This window comes from Gallus gallus, chromosome 1 (assembly GCF_016699485.2).
Source record: "Gallus gallus isolate bGalGal1 chromosome 1, bGalGal1.mat.broiler.GRCg7b, whole genome shotgun sequence".
Lineage (NCBI taxonomy): Eukaryota > Metazoa > Chordata > Aves > Galliformes > Phasianidae > Gallus > Gallus gallus.
In genome coordinates, this window is record NC_052532.1 from 175,165,503 (window position 1) to 175,184,421 (window position 18,919).

Consider the following 18,919-nt stretch of genomic DNA (forward strand, 5'->3'; position numbering starts at 1 on the left):
TCTTTGTTGATTGTGCCTCCTATGTATAATAATAAAGCAAAAGAAGCACAAAACGGTGGTGTTTCCATATCCTATAGCTGACATGAGACCCTTGTCCCATTATGTTTCCACTGTGCCATGCTGCTCATGGAAAGTCTCCCCAGCAGCAGTGACCAGTTAGCAGAGGTCAGACAATCTCTTTAGCCAATTGAGAATAGTGCTTCAAGACACTGGTTCATTCAGATATTGTTTCTGGTGTGCAGACTAGCGAGCGATAGAAAATAAGTCAGATTAAATGCTATGTTGTGTTGGTATAATGTATGTAAACAAGAATTATGTTCTTCTCGCAAATTCTGAGTTGGGTTTTGTTTCAGCTAGAGTAGCTTACAATCAGATTGGAGTGCAATTTATTTAAGTGATACAGTTAAGTTAATGTTCAGATATTTAATACCTGTGTGTGCATATAGAGTCTGCATAAACATATGTTTGTGTATGTGTATTTCCACACGTATATATTTAACAGACTTAGATAAAGGATGTATGAAGATCTTAAAATTAAAACAACAACAAAAAACCGACCAGAAGAGTTCTAATGTAGTGTAGACAACAGACTCAGAAATCACATATGCAAGAATGATTTCTTACTTCAGTTTCATATTTTTGGTACTAATGTAAGAATTAAGCTGCTGGAGTCAGCAGGAAGCAGGAACAACAGGCGGTGCACTTCATGTTTCAGTGAGCCGGGTTCTGTGCTGCTAAAGGGCTGCGTTCTCTGCAGGGCTGAAGGGAGGGCTGGGAGCCTGGTAGCACCAGCATGCAACCCGAGCACAGCTGCATTGCTTGACAGTTTAACAAAGCCGTGCTCCTTCTGCATCCTTGGTTGGAACGAGCATGATCTACTGAACCAGGCTGCCCAGGGAGGTGGTGGAATCTGTCCCTAGAGGTGTTCAAGAAATGTGGAGATGTGGCACGGAAGGACATGGTTAGTGGGCATGGTGGTGATGGGTTGACAGTTGGACTAGATGATCTTAGAGATCTTTTCCAACCTTAATGACTCTATGGTTCTTATCTGTGATAAAATAAGGAACTTCTGTTGTGGTTTAACCCGGCAGTCAGTGCAGCACCACACAGCTGTTCTCTCACTCCCCCCCCATCACAGTGGAATGAAAATGGAGAAGAGAATAGGAAAAAAAGGTAATACTTGTGCATTGAGATAAAGACATTTTAACATACAGAAAATGAAGGGAAAACAATAATAATTATTAAAGAAATACAAAATGAGTAATGTGCAAGGTTATTGCTCACCACCCACTGATAGATGCTCAGCCAATCTGTGAGAAGCAACCCTTGGCTAACTCTCCCAGTGTTATTGCTGAGCCACGTGGTATCAGATATCCCTTTGGCCTGTTTGAATCAGCAGCACTGGTCCTGTCCCCTCACAGCTCCTCACACACCCCCAGTTCCATTGTGGCCGGGCAGTGGGAGGAGCTGAAAAGACCATGGATCTATGTCAAAACTGCTTTGCAACAGCTAAAACATAAGTGTGTTGTCAACATTGTTCTCACCCTAAATCCAAACCAACACACCATATCAGCTACTAGAAAGAAAACTAATTCTGTCCCAGCTGAATCCTGGATATCTCCCAATTGCTTTCAGTAATTTTTCTGTATGGACTAGACTGATGTACCTGTTAATTCATAGAGGTATGAGTAGTTAAACTACCTCTAAATGCCAGCGATTTGAACCCTTTCAAATACAGGCACAGAGACTTCTTGTTCTCATTCAGGGTATTCTTCCTTCCTCTGTATTCCACCTTTGCACCTTCCTCTGTCAGTCCTCACACCCTCTTAGGAGTTTCCCAGCACAATTTACAACGTTGGTACCTGGAACACTAATATGCCCTATCTCCTTTTCTACAGCTACGCCCATTAGATTGTCAGAGCACTGTTCCTGCCAGCTTTGGCTGGGTCAGAAAGGCCAGAAATAATCTCTGGCACAAAATATTGCTTGTTTGTTTCCTATTGTCTTGTTTTGGTATACAGACACTACAGAAAAAAAAGGCAGGGGAATGAATCCTTAAAGTATACTGGCATGCAGGGCTACAGTGTGAGTTAAAATAGCTGTGGATTTTTATTTTCCAGCAAGATCAGCATGACAAGTAACTTAAAAGGTAAATAAATAAGCCACAATTACGGCCAGCACTATGTATTATAAACTCTACAAAACCTCAAAGGTCTTTTTTATTTTTGGCATCCCTACTAGCTCTAGGACAGGTGAGAACCACTAAATGCTATTCCCAGAAGTCTGCTGACATCAGATGTGGTAGGACACCCATGCTGTTCCGGCTTGACACAGAAAAGGCGAAGAAGCAAAAATCAATGTGCTTCCAAATGGAAATGCATCAGTTTAGTAAGAAAAAAAAAAGTATTTGCAAACACAGTATCTGAGGTTTTTACAGAAGCACCAGTTTGGCTCAGTAGGAGTTAAAAAAAAATGCCTCCATGTTTATATAAAGGTATTAAAAGTACCCTGCTGACTAGCCCCATGTGTTCCTTGCTGCCCTAGGTATCTTGCTTCTGTGGCTGCCAGAGAGGGAAGGAATCCTGCTCTGTCCTTCAGCCAAACCACAGAGAATTAAACCCTTTGTTTAAGGAGTCTTTCACCTCCTCAAGCTGCTCTAAAAACCTGCAGGGAAACCAGAAGCCATGGCTATTCTTGCCTTAAAAGTAATTTCCTTTCTGTCACTGCTCCTTCTCCTGAAGATGCTCCTGTTTGCAGCCTGCCTCAAATGAAAAACACCAGAGTATATTATGGGTCTGAAAGCTTTTAATGTCAGTTTAGGAGGGCAGACTCAATGTGTTCTCGAGCCCCAGCAGTAACAGCCAACAGAAGACAGCACTGCTCTTTTGAAAAATGGCGGCCATTCTTACATGTTATCGATGGGTTATTCTGCCATTAAGGATATAAAGGACATGAAGTTTTCTGCTTCAGGGCACAGACCAGACTGTTGTGCATCCTTGGCAGCAGTAGAAACTTAACCAAATAAGCAGATTATAACGTGACTGTCCACTGTGGGGCTTTGTGTGTCTTTCTCTGAAGTATTTGATGCTGGCCACTGCTACCGACAAGATAACACATCAGCTGGACTATTGATCTGATTTAGAATTACAGACCTTTTATTCCTGTTAAGCACATCTTGATACAGAGTTGGGTTTCAGCTAGGACCAATGGCAATGAAATACTAAAATACAGCCCCAGCCTACCCAAAGAGATCTGGCACAATTCTTGTCAACACAAATACAGCATTGCAAGATTCAACTCATCTATGCATGCCATGTCATGTTCCTCAAACGAGGAGCAAAACAGCAGTTGTACACTCCAGCATTTTCTTCTATAAATTGACAAAGGGTGATGATGATGAATGATTTTGTACCCTGATGTCTAAATTCACATGCCAGTTCTGCAAGAGAGAGCTAATGGAAAGATCTGTGTGTTTGAGTACAGAATTAGGTCCCAAAAACAGAACTCTTCATATTGCAAGCACTTCTCTCAAACAGCACTTCCCTTTTTGCTCAGTCCTTGGATGTGGGAAAGATTTGTTTTCAGCTCTGTGCCTGCAGCACTTGCTCAGTGTTTAGCTGCAAGCTGATCCCATATGCAGGCTATAGCTGTGCTTTTTCAGGGTCCCTTGTTCCAGCTGACTACTGCTGACCACAACTCTCATTTCCTCTCTGCGTGAACGTGAAATGAATACTATCATAACAGCCTTTCTTAATACATGCCAAAGAGAAAAAAGATATTTTTCTGTTTTATACTTGACCACGCTGTATTTCAAATACATTACCTCACCCCTACAAATCCAGTGGGAATTTCTCTCTTTTGTCATATATGAGGCACAGGTCCACAGTATTCCTATGAGGACCATTGTGCAGCTTCTCCTTTTATTCATTTGCCCAGCACTCAACCATCCTTAGAAGATCTTTGGCATGTATTGGGTCCTCCATTTGTTTGTGTTGTATCATCATAGCTGAGAGCTTAGAAAAAAAGTCACACAGATGTAATACAAATGTCAACTGTGGAGTAAACACAGTACTGTCAACCTTTCAGGACAGAAACTCTTTTATCTGTTTATACTGTGCAGCACCTAAGGTAGAGATGCCCTGGACTACTGTTATAATTGTGGAGCTAGATTTGTAAGAACGAGTTAAAAAGGTAATTTTTCATGCCATCTTTTGGAAAGCTCAGCTGTGTGTCAAAGAGAGGAACTGATACTTACTTGCACAGTGCTAAGCAGAAAAGTTGTCAGAGCTGAGTATACCCACAAAAGTGACAATGTCAGTCCCTGACTCTTCATGTACAACAGTGCTTCATCAGTACTGAAGGTGTGATCATTTCTTTTAATGGATTGCTAAGATAGAGGTAGGAGAACACTAAACACACAGTCGTGCTGATTTAGGCGCTATGTCTTCTGCATTCTGCCCTCGGATGTCCTATGGATGTGCTTATCTTAATGCAGCACAAATGAGCTAATCCATCTAAATAATTCAGAAGAGCCATCGCTGATGGAGTGGATGTGTCCTACTGCTGCCCCCTTGCCTCGCCAATCCCTCATCCAGTTTCCTTGTGCTTGCTGGTACTCTAACTTGCCTGTTGTGCTTGGGCACATGGACCTGTCCCTACTCTATTGATGGGTACTTCCATAGAACCTTTGACAACTCATGCTGTGTGCTGTAGAAGGATGGACTGCACTGCTGTATGCCTTGCCTCCTGGCAGCAGAGGAGATGGGAAGGGTCATGCACCTTTCCCCCCCCAGCCTTCACAGCAGGGTCAGGACATCATTTTGATTTGCCTCAAGTTTCAGGTTACATGAGGAGACAGCTGGGAGCTGTGGTTCCTGAGAAGCAGACATGATGCATGTGCTCTCATCCCTACGAGTGGGCATGGGCAGGGCACCTCCTAATGTGCCCCAACATCCCTTCGATGCACTTGTACAAGGTTGCTGTAATCTTGGAGCAATAGGCTGGTCTCTAAGACAGCTTTGCAGTAGATCTTGGGAGTCCATATAAACTTAAGCTGTTAGGCACACAAATAAATAAATACGTGAGTTGCTTGTGGGTTTTTGTTTGTTTGTTTTGTTTTGTTTTTAATGAATAGTTTTCTAAGTATAATCTCTATACAGCATGTATGTCTTCCTGGCTAAATCAGGAAGACATACATGATCAGGAATGCTTAGTATTTGGGATGAAGAGACATCCTTCATAGCTCACCCCTTTGACCTTAATCTATGGATATTGTCTAGATGATCTACAAAAAGTTAGGAAAAAAAAAGGAACCCTTCCACTTTTTCTGTCCCTCAAGAAAAAGAGAGAAATGTTTTGACAATATGCTGTTATTCCCACAACTCTAAGCCTTGCTATCACGTTGGCTTGAAGGCCTGACGGGTTGGTGATAATTATATGCAGTACAAGAACATCAGACACAGACACAGGAGGGCTGAGGTTGAAAGCAAACTCTGGAGGTCATATAATCAGCCCCTGTGTGTCAGTCCTGTCAGGTTGGCCACTCCCGGTTGGTGACCATGACTATGTCCAGATGGGTTTTGAGTATCTCTACTGACAGAGTCCCCACAAATTTTCTGGGCAACTTGTGCTAGTGTTTGACCACCTTCACAGTGTTTTCTTCTGTTTGAGTTGTATTCATTAGTTTTTAATTTGTGCCCGTTGCTTCTTGGTCTGTTGCTGGGAACCACCGAGAAAGAGCCTGGTTACAGTCTCTTCATCCCATCATCCCACCAGGACATTTATACACATCATGGGGAGCCCCTGAGCCCTCTCTTCTCCAGGCTGACAAGACCCAGCTCTCAGCCTCTCCAAATGCAGGAAAACCCTTCCAGAAATTCACAGCACAAGCAATCCAGGGAGATAAAGTCTAAAGTCACATGGTGCGACAGCATGGACAGCAATGGGGGGTCACTTCTGCCGACCCCCCAACTCTTCCTGTGCCTTTAACCAAAATACTTGCTGTCAAATATGTTCTTTAAAGCCAATACCCTCATACCGCGTTGGAGTTTTTCTTAAAGAGTTATAACCTCCACAGGGAACAGCACCTCCAGGGGTTGTTGCACACAGTGGGAAGTCATAAAGAGGGAGTACAACCCCCAACTTTTAGGGGGGTTCCCTTTGAAAGGGAACAAACCTGCCTTAATTTCCTGTGGTTTTACATGAGAACCGTTCCTTGGGGAACTAGACTGCATGTATCACAGCTCCATCTACTTGTTTTGCTTTCTTGATTTTTTTTTTCTTTGTTGGCTTGACAGCACTGGAATACAAACAAATCTCCATTCACCCCTCTAATTACTGGACTCTTCTAGCCTTGCTAATTTCTTTGGTAGATCTGGGAAACTTGTGTGAACACCTCCTGTACTTGGCACTAGTGAGGCCACACCTTGAGTACTGTGTTCAGTTCTGGGCCCCTTGCTACAAGTAAGACATTGGGGCCTGTGGAGCGTGTCCAGAGAAGGGCAAAGAAGCTGTGAGGGGTCTGGAGCGCTGATGGGGAACGGCTGAGGGAACTGGGGTTGTTCAGTGCGGAGAAGAGGCTCAGGGGAGACCTTATCGCTCTGTACAACTGCTTGAAAGGAGGCTGTGGTGAGATGTGAGTCAGCCACTTCTCCCAGGTAACAGCAACAGGACGAGAGGGAATGGCCTCAAATGGTGCCGGAGGGGGCTAAGGTTGGATATTAGGAAAAATTTCTTGTTTGAAACAGTGGTGAGGCAGTGGCACAGCTGCCCAGGGAGGTGGTGCAGTCACCATCCCCAGAGATATTCAAGAACCGTGGAGACATGGCACTGAGGGACGTGGTCGGTGGGCATGGTGGGGATGGGGTGATGGTTGGACTGGATGATCTTAGAGGTCTTTTCCACCTTGATGATTATGATTCTATGAGTCTTTGGCCACCTTCACATAAAACCAGCATGTTCTTACATTCATTCTGAATTTAGTGGGTTTTAATTGCCTCTTCGCCTCTTGCACCTGCTGTAGGGAACCTGCTTTAGGAGGGATTTGGACTCGACGATCCCCAGAGGTGCCTTGCATCTCTGTGATTGTCACGGGGCACCCTCAAAAGGCAGGCACGCCTTAGCGGTGGGACGCGTTTTTCACCCTCTTAGCCTCACGGAAGTCATCATTTTCCCCGTGAACGTTAGAGGAGCCGTTTCGTCAATAGAACGGCACGGTTTGGGACGACCCCCGGCCCTAGCAACCGTCGCTGAGGCGCGGGGCGGAGCCGTGCCTCCAGGCCACGCCCCCCGGCCGCCTACAAGCCCCATGGTGCCGCGGGGCGGCGGCGCGTGACGGCGGGAGGAGGGGGTGGGGGGCTCCGTCTCTCTCCTGCCGCGTCCCCTGCTTGGGCTCGGCAGACGCCATGTTGGCTTGAGGCGAAGATGACAGGGGGCGGCTGTGGGCCGGCATCGCGCTGAGCAGCGGCTTTTCCCCGGCTCGCGGCGCGGCCAGGCAGCGCCGCTAAAGCTCGCGGGGAGGGGGCGAGCCTGCCGTGCCGGCGGGGGGTGGGGGGAGGAGGGAGCGAGGGCGGGCTGAGGAGGAGGAGGAGGAGGAGGAGGCGATGAGAGCTGAGGTTGCGGGAGGCGACAGCCGCTGAACGGCCCCGCCGAGCCCCGGAGCCGCAGGGCCGTCCCCGCCGGAGCCTGTTGCATGCGGCAGCCCGCCTAGGGGAGGCCCGAGCCCGGCGTCCTCCCCCGGGCCCCGCCGGCCCCAGGGCAGCGAGTCGGGCCGGCAGCGCGGCGCTTAATGAGGAGGTGACGGCCGCCCCATTATCCGTGAATCACCCCGTCGTTATTCGCCGGGAAGGAAGAGCGCGAGGGGGGAAAAGCCGCGCGCAGCCCATGTCGCGGCGCAGTGCTGCCCGCCCCGCCTGGCACCGCCGCTGACGGAGCCGCCGCCCCCGGCACAGCCCCGCGGCCCGGAGCTCCGCAGGGCCCCGCCGCCCCACGCCGGCCTCGGGCCGGGGATCTCCGCTCGGTGCTTCTCGTTCTGCTTTCAAAGTTGGTGTTAAAGCGTCAGAGGGATATCAAGATGTCCAGCAGCGTTCCGGCTGACATGGTGAGTGCTGCGCCCCTTCCTTCGTGCCATTATCGTGCAGTAGCGTTTGCTGAGGCTCCTTTTGGCAGAGGACGTGGAAAGAAGAGGGGCGTGGGAAGGCGAGAGAGAAATCCCTGCTGCCCGCTGGAGGACCCGGCAGTTCCCGGCCGTACCCGCGGCGCCGGGCTCGGAGCGGGGCTCGGCGGGCGGAGGGGCCCCGCTATGGGGAACAGAAAGGCGAAGCCGAGCCCGCAGGGTTCCTGCCTCTGCCCCTTGTGGCTTTTTTTTCTCCTAAGCCTGTTCGCGTTTCGTCTCAGCCGCCTGCTTCACGCAAACTTCGCTAGTTCCTTACCGACGCTGCCTTCTGACGCTGGCGTGAAGTTAATCCCCCTTACCTGATGCCAGGTCAGGAGCGAAAGAGAAATCCCCGTGCGCTCTTTGCCCACGGAGAGCGTTCGTGCACCCGCTGCAGCCTGGACGTTTCTCAAGGGCACTCCTGGTGCTCCCGATGGCGGACTGCCGCCAGCCTGCGCGGTGCTGTGGCGGAGGGGTGGCAGAGCTCTGCCAGGTAATCCCCGTTCAGAGGGCTCTGCCGGTGGTGTGCCTGCGTTTCATAAAATAATTAAGGTTAAGGAAGACCACCGAGATCATCTTGTCCAACCATCGTTTCTGTACGTCCCTCAGTTGAGGGGGAACGGAATGTCATGGCTGTGACTGGGTAGCTTCCTCTTTATTCTTGCAGCAGAATATTTTCTCTTATCCCCATGTGGTGGTTTAGGCACTCTGTCTAAATGCAGTGAGCTCTTCTGTGCTTTTTCTTTTATTCAGGGTGAAATTCTGTTCTGTGAGCGTAACCTGCAGTGGTGGTAACAGGAAGACAGTCTTGTTTCAGCCATACAACTCATAGTCCATGTGTAGGATGAATAGGCTGTTGAAGTAATGGCATTGTCTAGTTGCTTCATGTCATTGTTTCCTTCCCAGCTTTTCTAACGCAGCCCAAAGGAGTGAATTTTGTCAAGAGAGCCGGAACAGTGCAATACAGAGGGTGACCAACCACAGTTCTAAGCTTCCCCAGTCCCTCCCTCCCCAAGCACTAAATATATTTTGCCTTTTGGGAAGAAATAGAGGTATCACTCTCCTCATCACTGAGTTTCAACCCTCTCAGCTGCTTATTTTCCTTCATCTCTTGTTAGGGGCTCTCTGGCCATGCTCTGAGCCCACTCCCACATGTCAGTGTGTCGTGGCCCGGCTGCAGCCCCTGCCCAGCTCGGAGCTGGGTGCCCACCTCTCAGAGCAGCCAGAGGAGCCCTTGGCCATAGCATGGAGTGCTGATCTCCTCTCAGCCCGGGCTGAGTGTGTGGCACCCCTCTGTCCTGGGGGCCGGGATGCACCTTTTGTATGCAAGGACTCCATTTTATAACGATACACACATCTTGAGAGGAGAAAGAATAGTTTGCTTCTATTAAAACTGTTTCTTCCTGTCATTATGATGTAATGAGGATAGCGATGTGTAGGCCTGGAGATACTCTGCTGCTTCAAGTCAGGAAGAAGCTTGTTATCCATAGCGATGTTTAAATATTGAGTCATTACAAAGACGTTTGAATGAAGATGTCACCAGTGTCAGTATAATTTAACCAAGTGAACAGGCATATTCTGGTCTGTCTTAGGATCATTCTGCTGCATTTTTAGCTGCAGTTTCCCTCATCAAGTTCGAAGTGTGCTGTAGAAATTAAGATGACTAAATGCAGTCAGTAACTTAATATATAATCTGTAGAAAGAGCACTTGAAAACTCATTTTCAGTCCCTTTTTTTTTAATCACCGTCCTCCTTATTTCAAAGGAGCTTGTTCAGGAGGGAAAATGGTGTTGTTATTTGATTGCTTTTTAAAGAGAAGCACTTGCAGGCTGTCACCTTGTTTGTGTATGTTTTTATTTACTTGTATGATTTTGCAGTTTGCATTTCTCTTTATCCACCCACTCTGTAATTTGCATTTAAAAAAAAAAAAATCCCATTCTTCTGTAGGAGTTGGCATCGTTGTGGTGGGGTGTTGTATTACGAAGGCTCTGTCACGTTTACTAAATCTGCTATGAATTACTTAAGTATTATAGTAATTATGTTTCAAAGTATCAGATGCATGAACTAACCCTCTCGTAATAATAAGAATAGAACTATTATAATTGGTGCTTCTTAAAATGCGGTCTTCCTGTCCTACCTTTGAAACGCCGAGGATCTGCTGCACATAAATTCCTTCAGTAAGCTTTGTGCTTGTGTGTAGACGTAGTTTGATCCAGCCTTCTCTTCTCTGATGCTTGGCTGACTTCTTTCCAGGACTACAGCAGATTTTACCAGCTAACCATTTCAGCATCACTTCTTAAATAATTAACATAGCACTTTATCATTTGCATTCCACTAATAAACTGGATGGTGACACACTGCATTCCGGGCATCGTAAGTTTGTGTTGCATTATTCCTTAGGAATACACTCTACTTAAAGGCTAAAACTCCGCTCCTGGAATGAGACCTGCTGCCACTGGCCTCTGTACTTGTGAAGTTTCATTAACTTAATGAGGACTAGACATGTATGGAGTAGTCTTTGAACACCATGCTGCATTTCTACAGTCTTAACTTCCTCCCCTTCATAATTACTGGTGATTGTGGTCGCAACAGCGCATCTTTGAACGTGTTGAATATCTTCATCAGATAACCTATTGTTGTTGCCATTTGGTAGCAGCTACGGATTGAGGGACTGATAGCTGCTTCTAAGTTATATTTTCTTTCCTACTAGTAAAGCATTATGAGGTGCTTTATGGACTTGAAGCCAATGGCACTACTTTTTTTTTTAGTTGACAAAAAGAGAAGAGCTTGCTATTAGTTTAAAAACTCCAGCTAACTATATCAAAACAAGCTATTAAGAATAAAATGAAGCCCAACAAACCTCAATATGACAACATGTGCCAAACCACCACCAACCAGGTTCAGTCCAAAAGTTCTTACTCAGTTGAGTATCTATTCCTTAGGCATTATCAGAATAATTTGGGAAGCTGATTCTCCTTTTTATGTTCCTATGATACTTCCCCCTATACACATAATTCTTCAGGGGCTTTAGAACATTGCAGAAACGGCTCCCTATGACTGAAAAACATTGTGCTGTCTGCTGTTTCCTTCATTGGTGCATTTTGTTTAGGTACAAAAAGGCTCTGCCAGCTTTTTCTTCCTGGGTTGTTCTTTGTGTGTCCTCTGGGATATCAAATTCTGAATTCTTTTTGGATTTGAGTGGTAATCAAGAGTAATGCATTTGGCTCATGGCAGGGGTTTGTTGTTGTTTGTTTGTTTTTGGTGTGGCATCAGATAAATCCTCAAGAGTTGATAGACTTGAGTGTTTTTGATTTTATTATGTGTATGATACTGAATCTGTATGCTGAACTTAAGAGATGTAGGTGGTGTGTGGGAGATTATTATAACAAAACAATGCTTGGTGTTATGTGTTTGCAGACATGCAAGAAAATGGGGTTTGTGGTCTGAAATCCTTATGTGCATGGCCAGTGTTAGAAGAGGGCAGTAAGTGGAGGAAGACTGTGTGTATGTGTGTTGTTCTTCTGGAAGTTTAGTGTAGAATGGTGGTGAGTAGCTTAGTGTGTAGTATATGTAACATCCGTAATCCATTTCAGCGATGGCTAAGAGGAAAAGGATGGGTACATATACACCTGGTCCCACAGCACTAGGAGCATCTGAGCATCCTTGAATAAGGTTCAGGCAGGAGAGGCTTAAAGGGGTACTTTATTGAACGTCAACTGAATTTTAACATCCTTTATCCAGTCTAAACAGTTCCTTAAGAAAAGTATCCTTGTAGTATGCTTGGAACATAGGACATGCTTTGCACGCTCATTGCACTGTGATGGATTGAAGCAAAATGTAGGAAAGAAGTCACACATATCAGTTCTGTTGGAATGGCCTTTTCTTCTGCAGATGCATTTCCTCTGTTTTGAAAATTGCAGAGCTTGAAGAAGCTCCTTCCTGACTCTGTGTGGGATGAGCCAGCCTTGGTGGTATAGGGCAGGGTTTGCTGTAACAAGATGCGCCTCCTCTCTTATCTACAGTGGCGGCCAGGGATACGCTTGCCAGAGCTGGTACTGAATCTGTGTACTAGAAGTATCTTTCCAAAGGATTTATATTTTTTTTCCTTCCTTTTGTTCCACAGATTAAAGAAAGTCTTCCCTGTGGATTTAACAACAGCACAAAAGTCACTTCAGTAGTGACTGATGTTTGTATACAGGGTGCTAACGGAAACTCCATGGCATTCTAACATATTCAACATACTCCAGAGCAATGATTGTATGTCCTTTATTTATTTAGGGAGGGGCAGCTGTAACTTGTGGATGGGGCAGTGAGTGTTGTCTGTGGCTTGGTGCAGCACTGTAAGCTCAGGCTGGCTGTGCAAATTGCTCCTTCTTGCCCACCCTTCACCCTTGTTGTCCTTGGTACCTGTCTTTTTTCACTCCAGTTTTGTTCTGTAACTCCATGAAATAAGAGAGGGAATGGGAACTGAAGGACATTCAGCTCCTCCCCTGTTGGGAGTACAGGGCAGCCAGCAGTGACTGCTGGCAGGGTCCAGCAGGACGGAAAGACGAAAACCAAATGCTGAGTATCTGACTGTAGCAAAATGATCACCTCTACAGCAGAGACATTGAACTGTGCACGTTAAAAACAAATTGCCTGACTTATCTGAGGAATACAGACAGAGCAGTCAGGAATAGATGGGGACAAGTGGTGGCTCTGCGGAATTGGTGCCAACTTAAGGCGCATCAGTGCTTGTGCTGCTGTTTGCGTGGATCTAAACTTAACTTTTCCCCATCAGCATTTTATTTTAGACAGTTCCAGGCCCACGTATCTCTTCCTTGTCTTGGCCCGAGGCTGTACTGGGAGGTGAGCCTGCCTGAATACAGCCTGTACAGCAGACTGAGTAGGAAAAGCTTCATGAGAATGTCAACAGAGTGACGAAGGATGGACTTCTCTATTTTTAACGTGGGATTCTTTCTTAGGACAACTTCCGTGAGCGTTGAAAGCCGTGGTCACGGTATATGCAGTCGGAGGGCTTTGTTTTATGCTTCTGGTCGGTCACTGTTGTTTCTGAGCAAAAGTCAGAATGTAAACTTTTGATGTCCCCCATGTGCTTATGCAATAGGGAAGAGAACGGAGAGCTCAGTTCTGACTCAGCCTCTGAGTGCTACTCTACTTTGCAGGAATCCAGAAATATCTGGAATGTGACTAATCATTCCTGTGGTTTTATGTAGAAGAGATAGTATGGCTTATTTTCAGTCTTTGCTCTGAGTAGGTCTGGGTCCTCTGACTTGGTTATTTCTCATTCCAAGTGCAGCGAAAGGCAAGGCTGCTGATCAGCGCTCTTTTCAATATTGTCTGTTTGCAATTAACTGAGCCTGCTAAAGTAGCAAGCCTTCCCTGCCACAATTTTGCATGCATAAACTTCAGCTCACCATAATTATTAAAAGGCTCTGACTGAGTGCGATGCTTTCATTTTAGAAGCCACTGGAAATGAGCAGAATGTCAATGAGGAACTGCAATGTTGCTGTTCTCATGTCAAATCTAAACTTTAAGACCCCAACTCTAGAAGTTCAATTATTGTTTAAAAATGACCCTATAAACTCAGCTAGAAGGACAGCCTTTAATGTTTGACAGTTTGTTACGTGTATTTTGCAGAACATCTTGAAAAATGATCCCTTCATTGCTTTCTTGAGTATACATCCAGACAAATACAAATGGACAGATAGAGGGAAACACTAACGGAAGAAAAGAATGAAGAATCAACAGCCTGCAACAGTTATAAGTAAATAAATGGAGGCATCAGCTGAGATTCTGCAGATATCGTATTGAACTGCATAAAGCTAGCTCTTGTGTCTGAAAGGAAATATGTGGGAGGTGGGGAGAAAGTTGTTAAATGGGCTTTCTGAAACCGTGCAGGAGGTCTTTTTATTTTTGAATGCAACATTTAAAGAAAAGGTGAAGACCTTCTGACTTGTGGGTCTGCTGGGCCTCAGCAGCGTAGTTGTGTGGAAACATTTAAATGTCGTTGCACGCAAGTGTTGCTATGTATTTGTGGAAATGCAGTGTGTTTTGCAGCACCAGCTGCGATGGCTCTGCAGAGGCTCAATGAGTTGCTGCTGGTAAACCATGCACAGTTTGCGTTGAGACTCTGCACACATGTTGAAATCTGACTTAAAAACGTAGCGTGTATTTTCCACGACTAGAAACTTAGTAAAATGGGGATTTGGCTGGCTGCACAATTGTGGCATTACCGTCAGTGTCTTGTAAGTTTTTCTTTTTCCCTACTTTCTGGTAAATAAATCTGAAAATAACTTGCCAGTGGCAGGATCACGCTTGTGTGGGTTTGTGTTTTTGTTAGTTTGCTGGTTTAACTTAAGTTTTTGTGTGTGATTCAGTTTAGAATTAAAAGGAAACGTTGTGGCAGAGTTCAGCTGAGATTTTATTCCATAATACCGTTGTTATGGAGACAGAAACAAGCAGGAAACTCCTTGAGTTCTCTGTATCCCATACAAATCAGGAGAGTAAAAACATACGTTTCTGGTTTTGGTTTGGTAGAGTTCTACCACCCAAAAAGGAAACAGATACCTTAGTGGGACGTGGGTACCAAACGGCACAGGGATGCAATCTGCAAGTGCTGGTGTTGGTGGCTTCCTGCTGTGGTGGTTCCACTTTCTCTTCATGACTGATACAGTTTGCTGTTTAGGCCCATCTCATTTTTGTCAATGGCTTTGACGTGTTGAGAAGCAAAGGTGGTCTTAACCTGGAACGTGCTGCAGTTGAGGATCTGGACTGGTTGGATGGGGCCCTGGGCAGCCTGGTCTAGTATTAAATGTGGAGGTTGGTGGCCCTGCCTGTGGCGGGGGGTTGGAGCTTCATGATGCTTGAGGTCCCTTCTAACCTGGCCCAATCTGTGATTCTGATTTAAAAATAAACACGTATACTTGTTTGTTGGTCATAAAGTGGGGTCCTGAGCTCTTGTGGAAGCCTTTCCATGATCTTCGTAATGCAGTATTAATTGATGAAAGTTTAGTACCAATTATAAAATAAGCACAAGGAAATGGATTTCATTTCAATCTCTGAAAGAAAAAAAAAAAGCACCTAGTCTCAAAAAATAATCATACTTCAAAGTCTTGTGTTGTAGCATTGGTTGGTATCTCTATAGTGGAGTTATGGTATGGTAACATTTTGTGGTCTGGCGGAGATCCACATCACCATAATCTGTTTCTGAAACTTAGCATATACCCCAGATAGGACTACTTAGTCTATCTCTGGGATCTGACAAGTTTGTAATATAGGGAAATAAGAGAATAGTGATAAAATAGAGAAGTTCATTGTTAATCAAAAGTCTTTCTTATCTGGGGCTGTGAATTTAAGATTGCCTCTTTAAAGGTAGATTAGTGTCAGGCTACATAGGAATATAGTAGCATACTATGACATATGCTAGTAAGCCTCAGGAAAGTTATTTTAAACTATATTACTATGACATAATTACTCTTAAAGAGCTCCTTTTTTGGTATTTCTTTTAAGATAAAGTCCTGTCAAACATTCTTCAGACACACTTATCTCTAATATATTGCAAGTGGCTGACTAGAAGGGTGTGGAAGATTTTTTTAGAGCCAACCAGTTACCAGGTTTTTCAGTTGTTTTTAAAGAATTCTTATTAGCATAGGCAGTATCACAAAGACCAGAATTAGGTTAATTCTTGGAGTGGAGTTCTATGGCTGTAGATGACGTACAACGCGTTGCTTAGGGCATGCCAAATCTGCATGTCTGCCATTTTGGCTGTGAATGAACATACTTCTAATCAGTGCAGACAAGTTAGTTATAGCACTTGCAGGGTGTGATAATGAAGGCTTAGCTCATTTTTGAATCTGGGTTATTGATCTGCAATGGAAATAGATATTATTGGATTTGCATGTTTGAGTGGTTTGTACTTAGAGCTATTTTTGGCAATAAACTTGAAATGTTCAGAAAGCTTTGTTGAAAGATTTGAAGTGAAGGGGGGGAGGGGTAGAAGAATCCCCTATTCGCTGTTTTTATGTGATTCAGTAACAATGAAATCAACATAAAAATCACACACAGTTACTAGCTTTTGATAGCTGTATTATAGCACGTAAATGGTGATGAGGGTGCAGTGTGTTACTGTATGTTTATGAGAAAAATTAAATAAGCTGTTGTCCCAGCAGAATGGTGATCTTCCTGGTATGAAGGCTTCCCAAGTTCCCACTTGATTTCATGCTGGACTGCACTGCCCTGTAGCAGGCAGGGCTAGCAGGGATGCAGCATTGCTTGTGTGCCATGGCTGCTTGCATGGGTTGCACTGCCAATAAACCTGGTAAGCATGGCAGGAATGCAGGATCAGTGGGTTGGCCCTTCTTGTGAACAGCTGTAGAGGTGCACTGCTTTCCATGGTGCACGAATGAGACAGTAATATTGCTTTGAAGCATTTTAGTTTGTGTAGTCAGGAACCTCACACTCACAAGGTGAGGTTTGCCAGACGCTGTACCTTAGGCCATAAAAATGTGTACTATTTGACTCCAACATTCAAAGGTTTTGTACCAAAGTATGCTGTAATATATATTCTTTGTGCTGCCAGTTTCTAAGAAGGGCTATTTTAAAGACCAGCTTTATACTTAAAGATGTGTTAAGTATTTTTATGGGAGTTTCTGCTAGTTCATTTCAATGTAAAATACTGAGGAAGGGAAACGTTTTTCCAAAACATACTAGTGAGTATTTCTAGCTGTCTAGACACTAAGAGCAAAGCTTTAAGATGCAATATGTCAGATCCTGGCACCAAGAGAACAGCTTGTTACTGAGAAATTTGACTTAGTCTTAAGGATTTCATTTTCTAACGGCAAAATGACTAGAAGTTCTTATTAAACAAACTGCAATAGTGTTTGATTTCTGTCTGCTTAATTGCTTCTGGCCAGTATAGCTTCATAAGAATTGGGGTTTCATACAAATCTGGAAATGAGGATTTTTTGAGTGATTTCTAATTATGTACGGTTGAAGTTATTTGGTAGTTCAAAATTTCCATTGTAGTGGGTGGAAAACCGGGTAAACTCTCAGTGTGGTTGGATGAGGGGCCATGAGAACATGGCAGAGGGCATTTGCTGACTTGTTTTAGCTTGCAGGTTGTTGAATGAATTGTGTTTCTTCTTGCAAAGGAAGGTATCTTGTGGTATCAATTTCAGAAGCCTCAACAGAAGGCTTAAAGCATGCACTTCTGCATTGAACTCTCACTGCTTACCTCAGCAAGGGTGCTGGGGCTTCCTCATACATTCTGCTTCTGATGGGTGTGAAAATGAGCTCCATGTGCCCATTTCTTCAAGCAGGGAAATCCCTATGGAGGGCTGTAGTATGGGCGCAAGACACTTCATAGAATCACCGAGGTTGGAAAAGACCTCCAAGGTAATCCAGTCCAGCTGTCCACCTGTCACCAGTATTTCCCACTAAACTGTGTCCCTCAGTGCAACATCTAAATGTTTCTTCAACATCTCCAGGGATGGTGGCTCCACCACCTTCCTGAGCAGCCCATTCCAGCCCCTGACCACTCTTTCAGAGAAGAAATTTTTCCTAACATCCAGTCTGAATCTTCCCTGATGCAACTTGAGGCCATTCCCTCTTGTTCTATCACCCCCACCTTGCCACAATCTCCTTACAGGCAGTTGTAGAGAGCAATAATAAGGTCTCTCCTGAGCCTCCCCTTCTCCTCGTGTTCCATCATGGTGCTGGGCTTGGTGCTACCATACATATTTAGTGCAGGAGGTAAGCAGGACTCAGACCTCAATGATGAGGATGACATTTTTGAAGAGATTAGACTTTTCCCAAGGTAAGAGCCATGGCTGCATCTTTCCCTCTATTGGCTATAAAGGGTGTCACATCTCTCTATAGAGGCTGGTGCTTCTAAGCTGAAGTTGTCTTTTTTCAATATCCATCTGTGTTTTAAGCAAATAGCAGTGGCAAAATATACATAGTGAACTGAGTATGGTGCATCTACTACTGTGCTATTTATGGCATACATGGAAAACTGACTTTGAGGGAACTGCTAGACTGGTAAAATGAAATACAGAAACATTCAGAAATAAAAGGATCAAGATAGTGAGAGCAGTGTGGTGTTGCTTAGCTGCCTGTTGGCTGTTAAACCACCATGCTTAACTATTTTTTTTATCTTGTTGCATCAACTGTGTTCTTGTTAAATCTCCTATCCAGAAGCACATGAGTTTTTCTATCATGATACGCCTTCCTCATCCGGCACCTACTCGTTATTCAAAGACTGGATCAGTCTGTGCCTTCTTGAACTGCTCAAACCTTGTTTAGAAGAGGTCTTAATTCACCATGAGTCTTCCTGTGATACCAGTCTCTTTAGCAAGTACTTCAGAAAACTCCATTCATTCTGAAAGATCTGTTTAAACCTGAAGTGATCTTATGAGAAAAGAACAAATCCACAGCAGTTTCCTGTGTTCAAGGACATGGGGATTTAGTTTTATGCTTATGTTATCTCTCTTGAATTCCCTTAACTTTTTTTTAGAAAACCAAGTGTGGGAAAGGTAACTAGCCTTATCTGAGGGGAACGGAATGATTATCAGTCAGTGCCTTTATCTGCAGACCTGCTGGTTGGTGCTTGCTTGTTTTTTCTTTAGCTGGGTTTGAAAGTTGCCAAAGTGAATAATTTAGAGTGCTGAGTAATACCAGGTAAGGTGGAGAGAAGGCAAATAGTTTCCTGCCTTTATAAGTAGGTTCTGTTGCTGCCTATCAGTCCTGACTTTGATGCCTTAAAAA

At 44.7% G+C, this 18,919-nt stretch overlaps 1 protein-coding gene across 1 annotated transcript in view; it reads left to right on the top strand.

Moving 5' to 3' along the window:
• Positions 1-7,948: 7,948 nt before the first annotated feature.
• The window catches only part of UBL3 (ubiquitin like 3), a 57,043-nt gene continuing 46,072 nt past the window's right edge, over positions 7,949-18,919 (top strand). Inside the window, exon 1 of the mRNA NM_001012829.2 lies at positions 7,949-8,098. Within this exon, the coding sequence (NP_001012847.1) occupies positions 8,072-8,098 (27 nt within the window). The 5' untranslated portion in view covers positions 7,949-8,071. The remainder of the gene's footprint in view (positions 8,099-18,919) is intronic.